The sequence below is a fragment of the Pyxicephalus adspersus genome, chromosome 3 (genome assembly GCF_032062135.1).
Source record: "Pyxicephalus adspersus chromosome 3, UCB_Pads_2.0, whole genome shotgun sequence".
NCBI lineage: Eukaryota > Metazoa > Chordata > Amphibia > Anura > Pyxicephalidae > Pyxicephalus > Pyxicephalus adspersus.
The window spans coordinates 27,150,209-27,174,438 of NC_092860.1; the positions used below are offsets into that span (position 1 = coordinate 27,150,209).

General features: G+C 38.5%; 1 protein-coding gene across 1 annotated transcript in view; it reads right to left on the reverse strand.

Annotated features, from left to right (window-relative positions):
- Positions 1-19,155, reverse strand: part of CAVIN1 (caveolae associated protein 1) — a 33,420-nt gene extending 14,265 nt beyond the window's left edge. Inside the window, exon 1 of the mRNA XM_072404049.1 lies at positions 18,618-19,155. Coding sequence (XP_072260150.1) covers positions 18,618-19,043 — 426 coding nt within the window. The 5' untranslated portion in view covers positions 19,044-19,155. The remainder of the gene's footprint in view (positions 1-18,617) is intronic.
- Positions 19,156-24,230: the final 5,075 nt, after the last annotated feature.

The window sequence follows — 24,230 nt, forward strand, 5'->3', positions numbered from 1 at the left end:
GAAATAATTACAAAGGCAGGCGCCGTGGCAAGTCAGACAGGAACCTGCCCCAAGTCGCTGTTGGTAAAAGGACCACAAGCTGTAAAACGGGCATCATGAACACAAGTGGCAAAATATCCCTAAAGAAGCAGAGCTGAGTAGCGGATACAAATACTGAGGATCCAGGAAAAGCTTAAACAAAACAAAAAAATCACACTTACCTTCAACCCCGCAGTTTGTCCGTCGGAAGGTTTCTTCCATCGGGTCCTACGTCGCCTCGGTATCCCTCTTCGACCTGCCAGGTGCCGCCATTTTCTCCTCTCTTCTTCTGCCTTCTTCTTTGTACGTCACCGGATCTTGCGTTGTTCAGGCGTGAGATCAGGTGACGTAGATTGGGAAAAAACTTGCTGATCTCACAGCACATGCGTGATCGGCAATTTTTCTCCCTATTGATGAAAGGGCTCGTTCTGCGCATGCCCAAGATGCTCAGGCATGTGCAGAAGGAGCAGCCAAAGAGCCTTCTGGGATGCGTGACATAGGTATCCTGAGAGGCTATGTGCTCCTATTCATTCTTGATCACCTAGGCGATCGAGAATTAAGGGGGGGACTGCACCCGATTTTTTTTTTCAAATAAGGGTGTTGCCCAGAGTTTTTACTTTAAACAAAAGGGTTGTCTATCTGTTTATGTAAAGTTAAAATTTTGAGTTTAGGTACGATTTAAATAGGACTAGAAGCCAACTGTAGAACACGATCATGACCAGGAACTAATGTGCTCACTGATTTCAGGACATACTCTCTAATCCCCTCCAGCTGTGCACAGTGTGCCAGGGAGGCAGAAATGGACAGTGTTCATATGACTAAAGCGAGGCTGGGGATGCTGTAAGCTGCTAAACAGAGAAGCTGCGAGTGGTAACATTTTGCCATAATAGGCATAGGTAGCATAGGTACCAATAATGACACACACTTCACTTTTTCTGCAGTGAACCCATCACCACAACATCCTCTGAAGCCGTTCCACTGCAATCCCTTTGCCATTGTCTGGCCAATGATGATGTGTGCAGGAGTACATTGTCTCTGGCATCTGGGTCTATTCTCGAAGTTGCCACAAGTCGAACTGGTCTTTACACTGGATGGCACGTGTTCCATATAGTGTAAGTAAAAGAACAAAAAGACACAAAGAACTGGGGAAAAGTTTGTAGGCAAAAGAGATTTTACATGTTTTCCTTCTTTTTGTTTTCTGGGTTTAGTTTTGCTTAGACTTTGTGTTTGAAAGCCAATACAGTGACAAATGAAGTATTTGTATAGCTGATATGCTCCAAAATCAGATTTCTTTTTACATTAACACTAAAGGGGAAATACAAACTTATTTTATTAATTGTTATATTTTAGTGAATCAAAAGAGCATATCCACCTGGCACACATTTTTAGGCCCTCAAAATTGCATATAGTATACACCTGTAATACTAACCGGTATAGTTTTCCATCAATATTTTGCTGCAGCTAGTATTTAGATTATTAGAAAGTGAATACATTTTCTTAAATCAGAGTATCGTCGCTGGAAAAGATCTGTTATGATCATTTCCAGTGAGAGGAATGAAGGGACACTGTGCGCACATCAGTGTTTTGTTCTATGAAGGGGGTGGGGGTAGCAAGCAAGGGCACGCAGAATGTTCATGTTTGTCTTGAATATTATCTGAAGGGACCACTATACACATGCAAAATTTTTGCTCAAGATATTCACGTTTATTCATGTTAGGCAACAAATATCTTGTATATGTACATAGCTTTAATTATGTGGAAAAAGATTTTCAGCTAATGTGTAATAAAAAGTTCAAATGACCTTTCCTGCATCATGTCCAATATTAAAATTTATGTACTTATTATAATCTCATACTTTTCTGGCTGGTCAGCTCCAGTACACCGACAATCGGTACTGACTATACTGCATATGTAACCTGGCCCTAATACAGACTTCAGCAGGAATGTGGCTGTCATTAGATTGCCTTTCTTAGTGAGGGCACAGAATTTGGGAACGTACTGCATTTCATGCCTAACCACCATCAATCCCAGTGCAGTGACTCACTGGAATAATCCCACGTCTTCCACAGTGACGGTTACCATAACAAATCCAAAAACAGCCTTCTGCAAAATGTAAACTTCATGCCTGCCCTCGTATGCTACAAAAGACCATTAATTCTAGCTTCAGAGGTTTATCCAGCTTACATCATGCTTTTACGTATTATGAATGGATTTTACTCACAAAACACACTTTTATTTTAAACATACTTTTAAGGATATTTCCAAAAATGAAAACATAGGAATAATTGGAAAGGAGTAGATTATTGCCCTGTGACTGATTACGTATAAGAAACTTTGAGCAGTCTATGCAATTCGGCAATGAAGAAATGATAAGAATGAGTAGACTATCCTAGTGCAGCACTATTATAAAATTATATATCTGCAAAACATAACATATGAATGTCCATCTATATACTGTAGATATTCTACTAGATTGTAAGCTCTTCGGGGCAGGGTCCTCTACTCCTGTGTTTGTATTCGTCTGTCATTTGCAACCCCTATTTAATGTACAGTGTACCATTCACCCATCTAGTCCAGTGGTCTTTTTATGCTAAAATGGGTAGGCATTTGTCTATTTACTCCCTCTCACCCCTTGCTCCTCAGAAAGGTCAGTTTTTAGAATTGGCACTATGCTGCTAACCTAGCTGTAGCTTGCTGAGGTTTTTATCAGAAGCTGTTAAACCAAACCATCAGCTTTACCATAGTGGATTACAATAGTAATGGGCAACTTTAAGTTGGGCAAAAGTGTACAATAAACCAAAGATGTAACATGCACTAGATACAGTATATCAATATGGATTTTACAAAGAAGTTTTGAAAACAAATACATGCTTCCTTCCCTAAATATAAACCATATTTTCATTGGTGGGATGAGCTTTTGCCAATATGGTATGTATACTTGCCGACTATGACACACACTTATCTTTTTATAAGCACAATGCAGTTAAGATAGGTGCAGGAACTTGTCATTGCTTCATCCCCCGAAGCCACCATCTTGACCACCAAGTCTTTGAAGATCATCTATGGTCACTGGGCAGCCACTGATGATGTAACCCATCGGTAAGAGTTACATTGTCCTTGGTATCCAAGTCTATTCTCAGCACTGCCTGGAATACAGCCAGGCTCCGCACTGCATTGCATAGTTTTTGGCACAAGAGACTTTGCATTTCCCTGATACTGGTGATTTTTTTTTCTTTTTTGGGGTTCAGTCCTGCTTTTAACAACACAGCACAACACAACACTTAAACAATTGGGCAAGCACATCTGTAGGATATTAGTTTATTTTGCCCCCCTCTTCTGCATATATTACATGCATATATTTCTCACTACCTATATATTATTGGACACCTGTGGGTCAGGATTGGGTAGAAGTATACTATCTTAGCTCCCTTTATGTTTCCATAGAATGATTTCAGGACTGCTATCCTGTTCTTTTTCCTCACTCGGCTCTGTGGATGGTAAGCAGACACTACACTGGTGTTAACTTGGCAGAAGCTTCAAGCCATATTTAGCCTAGTGATTCACATTTCAGACATGCAGGATTCCTGAATTCCTCCAGCCTGCGGGAACCAGGCATTAACAGAACTCCCAGAGCAGGACACTTCTTTGACACGGGGCTCGGCCACTATTCATACTCCGGCTTCGTGGCAGTTTAGGAGTTGGCCTATTTGATCTAGGATGAACTGAGGACACTCATGGATGTAACCACTACATTCTTAACACGAGATTAACCAGCATTTGTGATCTCAAAATGGAAAATAAAGTGGGGCACAGATGAGCACTTGATTTTCTCTCCTTACAGAAACAGTTTAATTCAGACTTGTCATTTTTGAAAATATAATGTAAATTTCTGTTTTAGGCATAATCACACATTTTTAGTTTTTGTCAAATAGTGGTAAAATATTAGGACGCGGACTGTGGTAAAATCAATAATAATCATTACACTAAAAAAGACTAATATCAGAGATTACACTAGTAATATCTTGAATATAAACACCACTAATGAGTTAAAGGAGTGAATGAAAGCCAGTATTATTGTGATCCACAGCTGACAGGGGAGGGCCACCGGTTACACAGGAAGAACTGTGATCTCCCAGTATAATCTTCAGAACATGACAGTTCAATGCAGGACATGACTGGATGATGCAGATGTGGTTTTAGTCTTCCTTGAATGATTGAAAATTGTACAGTTAATTTATACCCTGACTTCTGGATTCACCATTATTAACATCTCCAAACTGTTTGTTCATGAATTATGTTACATCTCCAATATCTGCAGCAAGCAGATGCAATAATTTTAAGTGTACTAGTTTAAGCCCTATGACACCTCCTAATTATTCCATTTCAGGAGGTGGTTTGGCTACTGACCTCTAAAACTCAGCGATTTCCTCTTTCCACAATAATGGCCTCCCCATGGCTGATCAGTAAGCACCTACCTTTTCTCTAAGCTCTTAATGATTTTGAACTCAGTGGGTTACATATTTAGGCCTAGGACATAAAGTTCAGGGACCTAGGACGTGCAATATAGTCAATATAGAAGAACAGGTCCAGGAATGCATTCTGTGACAAAATATTTGTGATCACATAAAAATTAAAAATATATATATATATATTTTTGGTAACCAGGAAGCAAAGAAGCTTTAGCAGCAGTGATATTTTTGAGTTGAGAATTGTAAAATTGTGATAGATGTCTTTTTCTCCTACTTTAATGAAAGGCTAGAGGCCTTCCTAAATATGACACTATATGCTCTGTTTTTAAGGTATTTGCCATATAATTGTTACTTTTAGCCATATAATTATTCTTTGCTTTTTTTGGTTCCCACAGTTAACAATGACAGTCAATATGTTGGAATGTATCTATCTGCTCTGCTCCTATAAGTGAGTAAAAATGGAAAGGCATGGAAGCCACTGAAAAGTCTCAGAGTGAATCGTACTACATCAATCGCAGACAAAGAATGAGTCATTTACCAACTATTCTTCTGACAGCAACACACTAATGTTCAAGACCAAATAGTTCTTGATGTTTTTATCCTTCAAACCTGTGGCTCGGTTACAGGTCCAAGAATCTTAGATATCTCATCAGATTTTTTAAATCTCCTTATGCATCCAATTTTTTTTACATCTAACTTTTCTACTGGAAATAGTCTTCACTTGCTAAAAAATGCCTTTTTGACTAGTAGTCCCTAGACTAAAATTGTACACCTAAAAAAATGTTGAACCCACCAAGAGTCTAATTCTTAAGTGTTTCTAATACAAACATAAAACCATTGGTACTGCAAAGATCAGAATTATGTGAAGCATTCCACCCACACACGGAGATGAAGCACACAGCCTCTCATATGAACTGCCCACGCAGGAATAGTCAGAGACGGGTACTCAGATATGATATTTCTCACCCACTCCACCCACACACTGACCAGCACCTCCAGCCTAACCCGACATACACCCTGCTCATAGACAACTCATGTATCATCCTGTAATGGGACACTATCTGTGGCATGACAAGAGTGCTGGCCTTTTATACTAAAGAACAACAACAACTTTCTACATGTTTGCCAGGAGACAATTGCAATCATAAAGCAAGACTACAACCCCTACACACATTTAATGTGTAACTATATATTGGATTAGCAAACTTTCCCTGCCAGCTCCATTGCAGGCTTGGAGGGACATAGGACTAGCAGCGTTCATATCCAATTGAATTTTCTTCAGAGGATGTTTAGATAAATGGCTAATATATTTCTGGTGTATTCATCTAAATGGTTAAAATAGTTGAATTTGCTTGTTTTAGGTAAATTGCAAAAAAAAGATCCTGCATAGCTGCCACTTTTCCTTTTGGACCCCGCACCCAATACCTGAGGCGATCACACAGTCATGGAACTGACCATTCTACCTTAAATTCTCCCCTATCGTTTTCCTCCTGATGAAGTGGACCGTTTCCACAAAACACGTTGAGGACTGAACAAAGATCATTTAAGAATACAGAGAGATTTATGTATATGATTTTAAATGATTTTATTGTGTATGTACAATTGATGTGGTATGTTAATTAATAAATGTTTTACTTAATTGAAAAATTGTTTTTTAGTCTCCTAAAGTCCCTATTTTTTGAATAATAAAATAAACATATATGGCTCCTTATAGATTAGGCAGAATTGTATTGAAAGCACATAGATGGAGTGTATTCAACTATTTAGATATTGATTAAAAAAACTTTCCTTTAACACATATATTGGATTAAACCAGTGGAAATGGGGACCACAGTTGTGTCACTCTTAAACATCTTGGAGACCCTGCCCCTGCCCCGTCCTAATGGCTCCGCCCACCACCAGGGAACGCCCCCTGAAGTGAAAGTCCTCCATTGCGGAGAAGGATTTACACCCAGGGAGCTTTCCCTATTTACCACGGCGGTGGAAGTATCAACGCCAGCCGCGGTAAATAGGGGAGCAACTGCAAGGGGGCCGCACCGGAGCACTGGCGGCTCCAGAGCTCCAGTGGCTCTGGCTCCGGTAGTTCCTAATACCCCCTGGCCGATCCCCCAGCAACCCGCAGCTCCGGAGCCGCGGGTTGGTATATTTCTTCCGCGGGTTGGATCGGCTAAGGAGTGTTAGGCCAGAACGAACTACCAGCTACGCCGTTACTGGCCTAAAGGCTGGAGTTTGCTGACCCCTGATTTACAGTAAGACATGCAAAGCATTGCTTACACTTCCTTGTTCATCCCCTCTACTAGATTAGCTGACCTGTAAAGGCACATAAAGGATCATAGAGAACACGCCCCTCTGATTCACACCAGGCCAGACCTTTCGTAGCTCTGTAGGATCATCTGACTACACAAAGGGGAGAGTTTATAATTGAAAGCCTATATTATTCTCCACTTTACACCACGGTTATACTCCACACTACACACCACACTTAACAGCCCATTGATAAAATGTAGTGCAAGACTTTTAGTACTAGTTCTAAATCCAGTGGAGTGTTAAGCAGGCACAATTGGGCTTTATAATATATGTACTTGTCTTTTAAAGAAGGCTATGCAGGGGCTTCTGATATGCATTCTAAGTGTTGCTAGGGTGTAAAGGAGGCAGTCTGGAAAGGATGAGGGTACAAGTCTTCAACTACATAACCCTACTTGTCTTTGTTCCCAATAATATACCATAGGCTCCAGGTCAGCCAGTCCACTTTTAGTTGACACTTAGTTTGGGCTTGAAATTATAGAGCAGCTATTCTCAACAAAAGTCTGGAAATTCTTTGAATTTCGAATTTCTGATTGACTGCATATTTGATGATGCCTACATAGCTCTGGTGTAAAGACCACCCTATAGAGCCAGCTGTATCACTTTAATGATGTTTTAGGTGTCTAAAAACGTGTTGTTCTAGCCAGCATTATTTCCAACGGCCACCAGCTTAGGTGACTTTTTTTTAATTGACCCCTAATAAATTGGCTTTAGCAGTGGTTCCCAAGACATGAACATGATTTCAAGGGTTCCTTAAGATAAAAGTGTTGAGAAAGGCACAAAACTATTGCTTTACACTCTAGCCGTGAAAGGTCCCCAATACTGGTTTCAGGTAAGTAAATTAGGAGTCCACCAATGCACGCTTCCCTCATTAGGTTGTGTATACAACAGTGGCATCTGTGAGGAAGGCAAAAAGAATTCTGTCACCGAGGGTCCAACTTTCTGGAATGTATGCCCAAATATTCACACTGCTTTATCAGTCCAAAGCTGGACAATCAAAAACAGCTGGTTGTCTGTTTTATTGCATTTCTGACCATCATTTGCTCTGAAAACATAATATAGTAATATCTGCTTAACAAATTCTAAGGAACATGCAAGTATAAATATGTCAAGCTCAGATGTCACCCTTTTGAAACAAGAACATAAATATGACAAGAAGAAAACACAACCCGTTTGGTTCTCTGCCCTCGGCTGCAACAGCATCTGGCACCTGTTAAATGGCGGGTGCCCATGGAGACTACGCTATGTTCCTTTACTAAAAGTAACTGAGACTTTGGCATGTGTTGCTTTCAAAAGCTGTTACTATTCTCACATTTGTGTAATGTTTGCAGTGCTGATTTGTAATCACTTTTACAGAAAACAGAAGATAAAGAATGTTCCCATAAATTACCATAGATATACTAAACTGGCTGAAGACATTTACTTTGACATTTAACCTGTGGTTAACATTAGTCGTAGCCTGGGTGAATTAAAAAGAAAATAATTCCACAGGAAATACAGCACCCTAAGTTCAAAAAGGCTTTTGCTAGCCACATGGTTAACCATGCCTAGATGCCATTTTCTACCACAAACTCTTTGCAGAAGAGGTTTGAATACTTTGGAAGAAGTTCAAACTGCAGACCTCCATGAGACACTGCAAAATGCGTCTCAAAAAAAATATATTTTATCAAAAACACTAAAATGGATAAAAAAAGCAGATTTAGTTTATTTTAATGCATAATTTGTGTTGCACCATTACAATGTTTAGTTAATAGTTGAATGCCTGGTGTTGTTGAATTAAATACTACGGATGAATGGCAAAATGGCAAATTTGAACTTTTTTTTTTATTTTTTATATAAAGCCTTTTTTTTTCTTTTACTCTTTTGGCTCCATTACTTTGCAGACTCTATTTAGAAGCCCTTAGTTTTATCCAATTGTTTAGAATTGTTGATATAGGTGGAAACTTTGGTGAAAATATCTCAGGGCTGCAGACTTTGTAAGTCCCATATTCACATGTTCACTTCCTATCCTGATCAAAAAGAAAGGCAGAGCTGGATAGAGCAGTAAGTCCACATGGAACAGCCCTGGAAACAAGGTGAGACATTTTTTAACCACCAAATTTTTGTCCTAAAAATTTCAAAAAGCCACCAGAAACTTGCAATCAACCTAAAAAGTACATGAACACATTTTTAATTGGGCTGCCCTATAATATGGTACATCTGTACACTAATCATGCTTGCATTAGCAGATTTCAGCATGGAAACCATGATCTAATGAATCAAAAATAAACATTTGTTATCGCTAAACTGACACTGCTTCACTTCTACCAACAACATCCAAATTAGTCTAAAAATGGAGATGTCTGTCTACCCTCTGCTGCCTCAACATGCTCTAAAAACAATACTCTATTATAAACTAGAACAAAGTGTCTCATGTTTGAAGTAACAAGACATTTATAACAAACTACAGAAGTTTTCTTTCCCCAAGACATATAAACAAATCCTGTTACTTTATTACTAACAGCACCATAAAACATTATTATATATTGAATATTTATGGACTGGATTTAATAGACAAATTTTTTTTACATGTGTTTATATGGCTCTTCACTTTAATAATAGTTTTTAAAAAAAGTACAAGAACATTTTTTATGCACATTTAAAAAAACCACTTTGAGTAATTATTTGTATCAGTTTATATTTAATCTTGTATTATGTTGCCATTATGTATAGTTTGTAGTTAAATACATGGAACATACTATATCATTATCTGTTACATATGCAGCCTCTGCTTCTTACAATGCTGCTCACTGATCCACGGGTTGATTCACTCAAGAAATCATAGGATGGTATTATAACAATGTGAATGATCCCATTGCAAAGGATATTTCACTTAGTTTAGTGAAAGAGGTGAAGCTCCACTGACTTCAACCACCCTATCATGTGCAAGCAAAAAAAACATATTTTTTAAATAAATCATTTGATTTCCACGATATTTGCCAATTTTTGTCAATTTTCTCCCACATTCACTAAGCTAAGTGAAATATCGTTTGCAAGGGAGCAGTCTCATTTCTAGGTTAACAGCCTATGTTTCTTTAGCGATTTAACCCCTATATGCCCTGCTCATCAGTCTCTGTTCAACTTTTAACGAGACTGAAAAACTTTGTTTTTTGGTTTTGGATAGAATAAAAAAGATATACATGCTAGTTATTTTTTTTTTGGGGGGGGGGGGGGTCATTGGAGAGATTTACTCTCATTCCTCCCTCTTTCCTTGTTACTGTTTTGGAGTTTACCTTCCTTCCTGTCTAAAAAAAGTGTTGTCAGCAGTTTAGAAAGTCAATGGAGCAAGGGTTCTAACGCTTTTTAACGTCATCCAAAAGTAAGAGAAATGGTTTGGACTGTCACATTAAGAACAGGTTTTGCTAGATGGAATAGTGGACATTCAGAACCTGCTTGGCAAAAAAAGTAAATATAATAAAAAATGATGCTTTGAGTGTTGTTCACCCTTTTCCGCAACCTTCTTCACTCTTTCACACAACCTCAAGAGCAGGAATGGGGCACCAGGTACAACAACCAGGACTTTACAGCTACCTTCCATGTAATAAAACTTGGGTTGCCCTGTGGTAAATTCACTATAAACCACAGAAATAGCTAATTTAAGATTTTTTCTAAATAAAAAAGGCTTATTAATTAGCAAACAATATGAGTTAAAGGAGAAGTGTATTTTTTTCACATAATGACAACTGTGTGACCAGTGGCTGCATACACACGTGGTGCGTGCTATGACTATATAAATAAAATGCTATGAAATAGGAAAGCTGAATGTTTCTTTTGTTCTCATAGTGAAGAACTACATGCCCTCTCTATGAATCACGGCTCCCATGACAAAATTTACCACTCAAAATAATATACTAAAATGTCTACATATCATTTGGATTCAGTGTAAGGAAAAGTCACATCACATGGATTTCATCCTGATACTATTTAGCAATTAACTGGTAAAATATTTATTATGGTACATAAAGCTGGTTAGTGGAAAAACAGCCTCCAGTATACTTATCGAAATCTCACCGAGAAGGAGAAAACAGAAGCATGTTCCTTATACTATGGTGAGCCTTGTGACTTCCAGTACCCCACCACCATTTCCACCATCTGGTGATGGGTTAACCAAAGTTTCCAGAGGTGGTTAAAGGACATCAAAAATACAAAATAATGTGAGATGGTGCCTTCAACTTTGAGCAAGATGCCTCAATGGTGCCAAGATTCAGGAAAATTTCAGCTGAGCCTCCTAAACTTCTTAGGCCTCAATGGTGCTGTGACTGTTTTTACCCCAATACTTCGATACTTTAACTATAGGTCTACAATCAATTTATAATAAATATGGCCTTGATCTACATTATACTGCAGGTTAGGCAAATATCACACTAGTATTTAAAATAGGCATCCCCAATGCCTGTATTCTCAGTTACGGCAGCCAGCCTAGGCTCCAAGTTCCTGCCATACCAGCGCTGATATGTGCTATGAGTACTGTCAGCAGCATTCATGGAGCTTATCAGAGCCAGTGTGGAAAACCTCAGCTTAAAAAAAGCCTGTAGCATACTAATTGTAGGAAACTGGCTCTTTGATGAATTAGAAGCCATGCACCTACCTTGGGTCAAGAGACCAACAAAGGAGAGAAGGGATTACCGGCATTATAATCACTTTTAACCAGTAAAAATCCAACCCCTCCTATCAGTCCCAAGCCAGGAACCATATACCGATCAATAATAAGCAAACAGACATAACTATACCAAGTGCTACAGTTTATTTTTGTAGCAGTCAGATCAATTTTATCTCTGCACAACCGATGAACGTTTCACCACAAGCTGGATAATGGAAACAGGTACACAGTAATGTACCCTGAACTCAAAGGCTGCAAGGCTGTCAATGCTAACCTCTCCTTCTTTATTTATAATTGTTCTTTTTACTAGCATTGCATGACATTTAACATTTAGTTAACCTGCACAATTGCTTAGAGGAAATGTTATGTTTTGCAGGTGAACCCTCATACATTTCGGAAGATGTTTACAAGGATAACAGTTGGAGAAGACATGGCTCCTACTGTTGCACCCCATTCCACTTCTCCTGTGAACGCCCCATTCATTGGAATGATGATACACCCACCGTTACAGCAATGAGTCACAGAATACCAGAATGTACTCATCCCTTTGGCAAAGCTCCTTACAAACATGCAGAGTTAAATTACAAAGCAGCAAATATCTCTCTGTTCTGTGTGGTTCATCGGTAGCAAGCGAAGATTTTGAAGCTTTGTTTATGTGCAGTTATACACATACTGCAGACATTGCCATGAACTATTGTGAGATGGGACAATGGTGTAGTGGAATGTCTGTCCTCAGGCTGTAAAGTTTAGAGAGATGATGTTGTTCACAGGATGATTATGACCTAACACTTCCATGAAGATCCAAACTCCAGTATAGTCTTTTTAACATTATTATTATTATACTGTAATTATATAATAATACATATTATATTTTATATTTATATAATTGTACATTTATTAGGGGTTGCACATGACAGACAGATACAAATAATGACACAGGAGGAAGAGATGACCCTGGCCAAAAGAGCATAAAATATAGGACATGGGGGAGGTGGCACACAATTTATTTAGGACACACATGTAGAATATCAGCTTGATCTAAATAATCACATCCATCTGTGTTGAAGTTTCAAACCCATTGGCCCTGATTTATTAAAGCTCTCCAAGGCTGGAGAGGATAAACTTTCATCAGTGAAGCTGGGTGATCCAGCAAACCTGGAATGGATCTGGTCTAGAAATAAAACCTTTGCTAACAAATAGGTAATGACTTTTAGGGAATCCATTGCAGGTTTGCTGGAACACCCAGCTTCACTGATAAAAGTGTATCCTCTCCAGCCTTGTAGAGCTTTAATAAATCAGCGCATTTGTTTCTAAAAATATTTGTAATTATTTATGTACATGGAGGGAATCCCTATTTTGTCATTACTACACAGGCTCTGTTGCCTGCAGTGTACCATCAGTGTACTAGTAAGGGCTTTTTCAGACCTGTAGTGTGAAACCATGCACACAACAAAAATGCTGCTGTGTACTTAGGACTGTACCGTAAGCTGCAATGCAAATTTTCAAACCAGAACATGTTGCGTTTGGGAACTATATTGGGATGCTGTCCAAAAAATTCCATATTGACTTGATTTAGAGAGTTTGGCACTACAGTTGAGCCAATGGAAGAACGCCTAAGCTTACTAAAGATCTAAAATGGTCCTAGGTGTATTTAATTGCTTTTTCTTACTGTGTAAATGTATTAAAGGAGTTAAGGCAGGTAAGTGAATGTTCATGTTCATGTTCATGTTCATGTTCACAGAGCTTAAAGTGAATATAAGTTTATTATTGGAGGGGAGGAGGGTGTTGGTAAATGTTAGGGGATGTCAATGAAAACTATTGTTGTTGATCATTTCTATGAATAAGCAGTATACAAAAAGTCTTTTCTAAGCCGTAGACATCCCACAGTGTCCTCCCCATCGTAAATTGTAAAAATTAACCTCTAGGGGTTCTGTAGATTAGGAATCCTAAATAACAGTTGACTAATTGTTTCTTTGGCCCCCCTTACTCTTTAGTTCTGAGGTTGGCACACCTGCCTGGTAATTAAAAGGAGGTGCCGCTCTCCCTGCTGTATTTGCCATGGAAAACAGGAGAGAAGTGGGAACATTGGATTGCCACACCCTACATTCCAAAGTGGACTAAAACAGAGGTGGAAACTACAAAATAACTTCTCACTCATAAAGTCTTAAAGAAATATAAAAAATCAGCAGGTGACTCAGCTGACAAGGCTGCCAGTACACTGGGAGGAGAATGAAGAGAGGGACCTTTCTGAATATATATAACAAAGCTACTAAGTATACTAAAAGGTACCAATTAGCAAACATAACAAAGGAAGGGAAATCCCACCCAGAACATAGGGTATAGATATTTTTTAAACAATGATGTTACCATAGTTGCCAACATTGTAAAATAATTTCCTGTTGAGCCAGGGTTTGCTGTGCACAATGCCGTCTGCAGATGATTATTTACCCAAACATGCCAGTTATTCTTCCTTACAAATGAAATGCTGTTCTGCAAGAAACAATCTCACGAAACAAACAGACAATAAAAAACTCCTGCAGCAAAGGACGCATTTGTAGTTGTTGAGATCTTAAATCTTTAAAACCTAGGATATAAGGAGCAGCGGGCTGTGTTATCTATAGCTATCTCTCCAACAGCTTGGAAGCTAAAAAAGCCTTTCCTTGGTTACAGCAACAATAATACTCCCTAAATGGATAAGAAATAGTTTTGGCAGGGCAGAATACATAAGCATTGTGGTAAGACGTTAATAGTATGCGTCATGGCACTCCACACATTACTGAGTAATTTATTGTACATACTTCAGTATGGCTCGGAGAGAATATATACCATGGTTCTCATATATACATAGCTCCAGGCATTGCTATATACAATACCAGTCATCTGTACCATCATCCTTATAGGCAGGATGTATATACTATACACATGTCACTGACCCCTTATTTAGTATAAACACCATGGATGATTTACTGAACTTGAAGCTTCAAAAGTATCAAAGGTAATGTAAGTAAATGAGTTGAAGGGTTTGGGTACCGGGTTGGAGATTGGGTAGTTAATCCAAATGTATATTCACATTGTCAAAGAACCTTCACTTTTTTTAAAGAGAACATTCAGTTTGGAGGTTAAAAAGCCTCTACGCTACTAGTAAATAAGTTGATGGATCGGGGTATATTTTGGTCCATATAGTTATAAGTACTCCCCACTGGCCCTCAGTCCTTAGCCTGACAGGTTTAATCGCTGGTAATGTATTGATCACATTTTGATTGGTTGATTTTTGCTAGTACAACCATTGACTTTTAACATGTAAATTAAGAGATGTCTTGACAGCCAGCAAATAATTCTCACCGCAGACATATCAGACTGAAAGCCATGTGCTAATTTGTAATGTACCCATGCAATTTATACCCAGGGCAGCAAGCTTCTCTTGTTTGATCATGCTGCATGTGTACAGCAAACTTTTATAAGAAGTTCAAAGAGACCAAAATATGGATTGTTGTTTTTAAGAAACAAGCGGCATGCAGGAAAATGTAATGATTTAATTCTTAGTCAATCACCAATTTTTAAAACAATGATATTTAGAATGGTGATATAGGGAGCGCTACAGTATGGACAACTTTGGACTGGCCGGGAAGTGTAAATGGGTATTTAAAATTCTAAAATTCAATTCTCCCTGTGCTAAAAGATGTGGAATCAGGCTAGGCAGAATATAGGCAAAGCTTTAGGCCAGATTTACACTTTTGCAATGAAGTAGCGAGAATGTTGCTGTTGTCTTAACACAACATACAATAATGTACACAACATCCTTTGCTCATGTATGTGCAGCACTCCACCACACTAAGGTTACACTTTGAATGAAACCCCAATGCATGGCCACACACCTGTATTGTAAAGCACCATGACATGGGAAGGTCGTGCATAACCATATGATGCATTTAAAGAAAAGGACTCATGAGCAATCTAAAGCATGTTTAGCTGGCAGCAAACCCACAAATAGGCTGCCTTAGGGAATGGCATGTTAAACGGCAACATAGCGTGTGTTAACCACGAAGTCACCAATTTGCACTACAGCTTGCCACAACACATACAACATCCATTGTTGTGCCATGCAATACTGAAAATTTCACAGATGCCATTTTCACACATTTATCCAGCTCATTTACACCATACAAAATCTCATGCATTAGCACAAAAAACAACTTGGCCTACAGCCAAAAACAAAGAATATTCTGGTGCGTTAGGTTCTTGATTGTAAAAGTCGGTAACAGCAAACTGTATTTGATTGATACAACAGATAGGGACAATAAGAAAAACTAATTTTTGTATCCTTTGTGCAGGTTTCTATGCTGAACTGGTTGCAGCTACATTGCTGTAAAGTCTACATGCTTCATGCCACTCATAGTTGACATTTTGCTATGACACTAATATAAATGGCAATGTGAGCTGGGAGACGTAGTGACAAACTGTATAGTGTGCTCTCTACTGTACTATAAATGCAAGACCCAGAAGTACCGACTAGTCTACAGCAAACATGGTTGACACAGCCATATGCATTATTGCAAATCTTCAGTCTTTCACAAAGTATCATTTTATAATGTATCCTTACATCTGATTTGGCCATGCTGATCATCAGAAGAGGATATTGAAGTATATGTCTTCCACACCCTTTAATCCTGTAATTGTTCAATGACATTTCTTGTGAATTAGCTAACATTAAATGGGCTAGGTTGGATGTTCCATACAATTAAAGTCTAAATAATAACCTACTAGTGGATCAAGTCATTTTTTGAAATCTACCCTCAAAAAATGAACAAGTAATTATAGGGACACTTCTCACCTATTTCAAAAACTGCTTTGAATTTAATTAGGAGAGTCAGCACAGTAATAACTGGTCCATTATGGGTTATAGTTTCAAGCACACATAGATGTCTGGTTATACTGCAGAATTTGTTTCTCTAAGAACTCTTCTTACAGTAATTGCAAACATGAACTTTACAGCTGATCTAACCCCATTCACTAAATGCAGTGACAAATCAATGCAGCAGAAACCATAATAATTTGTTTTAAATATGAACTTCACTTTGGAGTGTGGATTTTCCACTAATATTGAACATTTTGGGGAAATAGATGTGCCCCATCTGGCTGTCATTAGCAACTGGATGCCATTGTCAGAATAAGCCTGTCTATGAGCCCCAACTTGTACCTTGATTCAGGGTTTACATCTAGTTTAATGGGCCATAAAAGTATGGTTTGTTTTTATAAGACCATCGTTTTCTAAAGGAAATCTGTCCATTTACTTCCTATGACATTTGATTGTTCAAGAAACACATTAAACTGGACCTAGTTATTTGTAGAACATTAACATTCATTAAGCAAGCAAGGTTCTCTAGAACCTGTTTCTATTCTTTCTAATAAATACTAAAATACATAAAACAAAGACCTTCCTAAAAGATATGATAAAAGCAACAATCAAGGTAATTTATGATTGGTGCTATGGTAAAAGCATAAGTAGCTATGGGGCACTAAGGGTTTGCTCACCCAAGGGGTAGTATAGATTTTACAATGGGGTTTGGGGTTATGATATGAATATATCCCTCAATATTTATGCTTAACCCATATTTCTTAATATTATATTATGAAGTTATTGATGAGTTAGTATAGGTCATAGTATACTAGGAGGTACTACTATACCAGAGGCAGTGGTACATATCTAGTACATGTGACAATAATCTATTATAAATGTAATAAAGTCTTTCATAACGGGCTAATAGTTGTAATGTATGCTTTGTGCATAATAAGATGCTGCTTCGCTGTTCTTCAGTGTGCCTAAGGCTCTTTCAGCATTTAAAGGGTGAAGGGTGTGGAAGAGGCATTCGTGCCAGGAAACTTTTCCTGATGAACTTACAAAGATGCAAGTTGTTGGATGTGAAAGAAGAAAGCATTCCTTAAATCCAGCAACATTAAAGCGATGTATAGCAGTTTAAATAGCTCATTTGGTGCAATTACACCCAAAATCCCAAAAGGAGTCCTACATGTACATGCAACATTTAGGTCAGTGTACTGAAGCCAAAGACAGTCATTTAATTTGCATTTATAAAAAAAGGTAATCAGTGACAACCTCTGTTATTTCCCCATACAAATATACCTTGGATTCATACCTTTGTGCTGTTACTGCAAAGCACCTTGCAAAATCCCTTTTTAGATCACTGCATTGCAAAGAGGGGAACCCCCTGTGTGTCCTTAGATGAAAAAACAAAATGTACTTTTTTACATAGTGGTGTACTGACAGCCCATTCAAAATAAATGTGACTGCAGTAATGCAATGTACTTGGCAGGTGTGAAGGGGGTCTAATATTGGGGGTATACTAAGTAGAAGTAGTGCAGATCATAGCTATATTTTATATAGTAAGAGTGGGGATAGTTCATACAAGTGAAATGTACTAGCAAATTTCAGAACACTTTTATAAAATGGCAATATGCCAATATGCCAATAAGAGGTGGATGGTACAGAAACACCAGATGAAGGCAATGGTGTAAATACCAGAATTTTTAGTAAAGTTGAACAAATATAATAGGTCGAAAGTACTGAAACATCAGATGAAGGCAATAATACAAACGGTGGAACATTTGGTAATATTGAGGATATGTAAGTGTTGGAAGGCACTGATGATGGTGATGTGTAATATGGGTGACAGGTATTCACATATGTGATACAGGGACCAGTACAAGCTTGGTAACAATGTAAAAGTGGAGTACAAGTAGCAGTGTATTGGTTACCTTTATAAAGGTGGAAGTATAGATGTTTGCACACCTAGTATTGCAACAGGTAGACAGTGATGATCACTCAATTATTGATCTGTTTGACCAATATTTTGATCACATCTAACAAATATTATTTTCCATGTATTATGTAAGATCAAATGTAAGATAAACTTGATGAGATGGATCATAAATTGCTCCTCGGATCTGGGGTGCTATCGATGACTCAACCATCATTTTCCATATTAGTATATTTCGTGTTCCATGGAACCAATAACTCCTAAAGGGATTGGACTGATGCCAACAAATAAACTATCTGTGGTGCATGCAATTTTTGCAGACAAAGGTATGGGATTTATTAAAATGGATAAGGAATGAGTAGAAGAATGGAAGTTATGGTTGACAACAGGCACAGGTGTCCAGACATCTCTCACCTGGTAAATCATGACTTTAAAGTTCCTCCTTCTTAGTAGTTCGGACTCATTGCTCTCCAGCTTCTTGATCTGAGCTTGTTGCCTCTCCAGGTTGTGTCTCACAGTCTTCACATTGACGCTCACCTTTCTCACCTTCTCCAGAAGTTTGCCAGCCGTGTTGCTGGTGGTGGCATGGGACTTGGTCAACTTTGCCAGCTCCCCCTGAATGCTGCTCACTGCACTGTCCATCTCCTGCTGCCTGGCCTCCAGCTGGTTCTGGGTCAGCTGTATCTGGTCCACAGCTCCTATGATCTTGTCCAGCAAGCTCAGCACCAGAACCCCATTGATCTGATCAGCTTTGATGGGTTCAGAGTCTGAGGTTTCTCCTGGTGGGGTGTCAGGAATAATGGTGGGCTGCTCCACTATCTGCAAGGTTGTGTCCGCCATGGTCAGCACCGCTTCACTTGGCCAAGTTGGGAAAGTTTATATTAGGAAGAGATGGGAGAGGGGAACAGACAGGACAGAGGCAGAGAACTTGTGTACAGGAGAGCAAAGCTCCACATTACTGTACAGGGAGGAGGAGGAGGCTCACTGTACTCCCTCAATCCCTATCATTGGACAGCTCAGCCCATAATGTATTAGAGAAGCCCATCCTCTCCTCTCCCCCTCCTCTCCCTAAACTCTCCTCTCCTTCCCAAATGATTAAAATAGTTATAAGGGAGGTGACTGGTCTCCTTGCATGCAAGTACAGGCTGAGGAATGTACCAGCAGAGGGAGAGTGGAGGGCACCCTGCCTTCTCCATGCACATTAACCCCTAGATCCCAAATACATCCCAACTAAATCCATTCCTATATGTAGGATCTAGAAACAAATCCCTCTGTCCTTCTCCTTTGTTACTCTTTTTCATCTGATGTTCTAACTTCTATTGATCAGCTACCAAAGTATTATATTGCACTAAAACACTTACCACTTTGTTTTCTATTTTTTTTTTATAAATTGTTAGAAAAGTGTTGATCAAATCATGCCGATCACCACAGAGGGAATCACAGCTTTTAATACTGAAAGTGGTGTTCCCCTTAAAACCATGTTATGCAGAAAACTGAGGATCCTCTCTTTCACAAACATTTTATTGAAAGATATCTTGAAAGAATAAAATAAACAACAAAGCAATAACACATCATATACAAAGTGATGACATTTTGAGCTTCCTTTCATTTTTTAAAAAATAGTGTGAATATCCTATTCTCTGCTTAATAAATGACACCAAGTGATTTGTTTTGTTTTTTTGAAGAATGACACATGGGGTTCTATTTTTAAAACAGGGAATCTGACATTCCCTCCAAAAATCCTAGGTGGGAATGGGAATTTTTGCCATTGAAACACATGAACCTGGAAGATTCCCACCAGGGAACGTCAGATTCCCTGTTTTATAAATAGAACCCCATGTGTCATTCTTAAAAAGCAAAACAAAGCACTTGGAGTCATTTATTAAGCAGAGGATGGGGTGTTCACTCTACTTTTTAGAAGTGTAAGGAAGCTGAAAAGATCATCACTTTGGTTATTTTATTTTTTTATGATAATATTAAAATGTTTGTGAAAAAGAAGATCATCAGTTTTCTGCGTGATCCCGTTTTAAGGAGAACACTACTTTCAGTATTAAAGGCTGTGATTGCCTTTTTTAAAAAGTAGTGATCAGCATGATTTGATCAGCACTTTATTATCATGCTGACTGCCATGGTATAAATGCAACAGTAATAGTAGTACCACCAGTAGATAGTAGTGATCAACTGGTGATCATTCATTAAAGTGATGATTATGTCAGCTGGCCACAACATTAAGGAATGGGGCAATGCTTATAGTGGTTTTTTTTTTTTTTTTTTGCAGAAATACCAGCACTTTGCTGCACTTTTTTAAATAGCACTATAGATAACCAATTATAGTGATCCATGTAATTGGGAAGGGGGCCTTAAAAAAAATAACAGTTTGTAAATGTTTTCACTCACACAGGATAGATAAGATGTTGGATAAGTTATATAGACGCATTTTTAGTTAACACAGCAGCAATAAAAGTAATGAGGATACACAACTGTAGTATCCCAGAGCAGGTCAGTTATTGTTTTGTGGTGCTAGTATAACCAACTGATGCAGTAATAACTCACTAAACACAACAAATCCACTGAAAGGCATTTTGGTACTTTGGACCATTCAGGATCGATTGCATTGCTCAGTGCTTTCATCCTAACATGTTTCTGGTGCTGGATGCTATAAATGACTTCAAGTAGACAGGCTTACAGATGGTGGAAAGTAGTGATAACTTTCAAAAAACATGTAAAAAAATCTATGGCTTTCCATCAGGGTTGCCAAATACTGATAGTTTAGATGTTTTATGAACAGCGTATGTCTCCAGGACCTCATTAGACCATACAGCTTGTATACCTTTTTGCTTAGTTTGCAGCATGTATACTACACTTTGAGATTCCATTCCATTTCTTTTTTTTTTTGTGGATTGGTGAATTTACTTAAGTGCTTAAGACCAAATACTGTGTTCAAAGGTACATATATGGTTTAGGCCTTGAATTTTTGTCAGATGCTGATATATGATGCAGAATACAAAGGTGACTCAATGGGCCTGATTTATTAAAGCTCTCCAAGGCTGGAGAGGATACATTTTCACCAGTGAAGCTGAGTGATCCAGCAAACCTGGACAGGATTTCTTCAAAGTCGATTGCTATTTGCTAGCAAATGTTTTGAATCCTGGACTAGATCCATTTTAGGTTTGCTGGATCACCCAGCTTCACTGATAAAAGTGTATCAGGCCCAATGACTGCAGGCTGGCTCAGCAGTAAAAAAAAAACCCAAAAAACATACCTATAAGGCTCTGGTCATAGTTTAATGCTTTGCAAAAGCTAATCCCTCCAAACTGACTCCATAGTCTTCATCTCGTGACAACCTGGGAGGGCTAGGTATACTATTTAGCACTCATTTACCCCCCAAGTCTGATGACATATTAAAAGACAAGGGCTGACAGGTGGCCAGGAAACCCACAAAGCTGGAAAAGGTCAAAGAGACACCAAGAGAAGATCCCAATGTCAAGCAAAGGATTCTAAGGTACGGGGTAGAATCAAGTCCAGGTAACAAGCTGGAGGCCATACAACACGGAGGTTAGTCAAGCAGCGGGAAAAGGCAGGAAAAATAAAGTCCAGGCAGAAGGCAAATAGGTGATAAAATCCTATCATGCGCAAGGTTGATTTGCAAAAGGACAGCTTTTTATTTTGCCTTTGGTCAATAAGGGATGAAGGTGGTAGACCCAACTCAGTATCTGCAATGGCTCATAAGCAACAAGGCAGCACTGTGCTGCTAGAGAGTGTATTACAATTCCACCTGAAGAAAGATTCCATAATAAAGCAAGCCTACTGTACAGACACTGGCTCCCATGCTGGATGGTGTGGGAACAAATGGTATGAGGTTCTCCTGCTGAAATGCTGTCTTTGTGCCAAAAGTGACTATTGGTAATGTGGCCAAACAACTCTATCTCTATTTCATTTGTTAATAGCAGGCTGTCCCAGATGTCCTGTCTTTACTTACATGTTCAATGGTAACATGTAGTCTTCCTCTAATGTTCTTTTTTGGTAAAAGGCTTTTGCTGGCACACAAATGCAGGTTTATTATTGAAGACTATCTGACTGTAAATACATGTGCTTTGACACCAAATACATGAAGAGATCCCTAAAGAACTTTCAGTTAAGTTGTGGGGTTCTTTGAGACTTCTTTTAATAATAATCTACTCTGCTTTTTAAGTTTATTTTTCTTGGAATGTAATTTGTCAAACTCATAGCCATAGACTTTATTCTGAGGACCTTAGACAGCTTTTGTGGTCAGGGCATGATGATACCACAAACATCAAAGTAACAAAGGGAGAATTGATAACGGAGAGTTATAAAAGACAGTTTATACCTTCACACTTTATAAAAGGGTTCTTAATATTGTTACCTAACCTAGAACACATGTTGAAAGGTCAAAATGTCATGGGGTGTACTTTACTATTCTACATGGCAATAGGTATGGTGTGGTAAGGTGTGTCTTACTGGCATGATCTTTAGGTCAAATGAAAGGATAAAAGCTTAAAATAAAGAAAACTAGTGCAGACACCACATTGGGACTGGCAAGTGAATATATTTTTGTTTTTAGGTTTATCTATGCTTTCAGTATATTTATATTTATCAATATATTAATTTTCACAGTACTACAAACATGTTGAATAGGTTAGTCTAAATTTCTCATTGCTCAAACCCAGATTTCATCCTTTCCTGTATGGTATGGTATTCCCAGGACACTTGGGGGATATAACTAGTAGTAGTTAGTTACGTTCAACTGGACTTGTTCTTGTAATGTTGAAGATGTTTAGCATCTTTCCAAGCTTTCCATGTCCCACGTCTGTCCTAGGATTCTCTTCCAAGTTGGATGGTGTGCACAGCCTGTGAAGGCATGTATAGAAAGCCCTCAGAATACTTGAGATTGCACATTTTGACCTAAAGGAGCTGCTACTCTACTCAGAGGTGCTCTCACACACAGCAGTAAGAACGGCATTCCAAAGTAAAAATGATTCTTATCTTATCGGGTGTGGAAGAAGGATTTATATGTCAGAACAATGACAAATTTAAAATTCCTGCAAGTTATACACATTGTATATAAATGAAGAGCTCAAAAATATTATCTTTGGATAAAGCTGCACTCTTTATCTATGTATGTAACCCTTTCCTATCCAAGTACCCATTTCCTAAAGCCTAAAGCTGAATTTTGTGTCGCTGGAAATTACAGCAAGCACTGTACACAATGTACTGTTCAGTTTTATGGACAGGGGGGGTGAGTAGGAGCCATCCTGCTGTGTCCTCCCCATAGTGGGGGTTCTTCCATGGTGGATTGCTAAAGGACATTGGGGGACCGCTGTGCACACGGTAGATGTCAATGAGTACATTTAAGCTATGAACATGCTAGATTATTGTTGCCTGAGACAAAAGATTGTGGTTGTCTTAATGGACAATTATCCATACAGATTCTAAGGGGTTAAACACATCACTGCAATGCCCTTGGCTTCCTTTTCACCTTAGAATCAAATTTAAGCTCCTGTGCTTTGCCTTCAAATCCCTACACAGTTATTGTCCCACTTACATCTCTGACATGGTTAAAGAATAGAGCATGTACAAGGAGTTTGGTGGTCTCAGGGGACAGGTAGTGGTGGATTTTGGAGATGTTGCGTAGGTGAAAGTGACAGTTCATCCATTTCAGCTTTGGTGGGAAGGGGTGATAATAATTCATTTTCACATTCTGTGCCAAAAGGTTTTGTCCCAGCTCCTTAGACAACTAATGTGCAATAATGAAAAATAAATGTAAAGGGAAAAAAGTAATTGCAAACAAATCTAAAAACATTTTGCAATAAGCCAAATAGAATTGTGTTTGCTTGGTATTTGTACTGAATTAAGCTTGGTGCATTTAAAAAAAACAACTTTTCTTATATTCAATGTTTGGAGCTTAGTATGTGGCAGGTGGGTGGGCACGCCTTGAGAGGAGAATGGAAAACTCTGCTTATTATGGCAAGTGGAAAAGTGCTTGAAATCATTACCAGTCAGATGTTT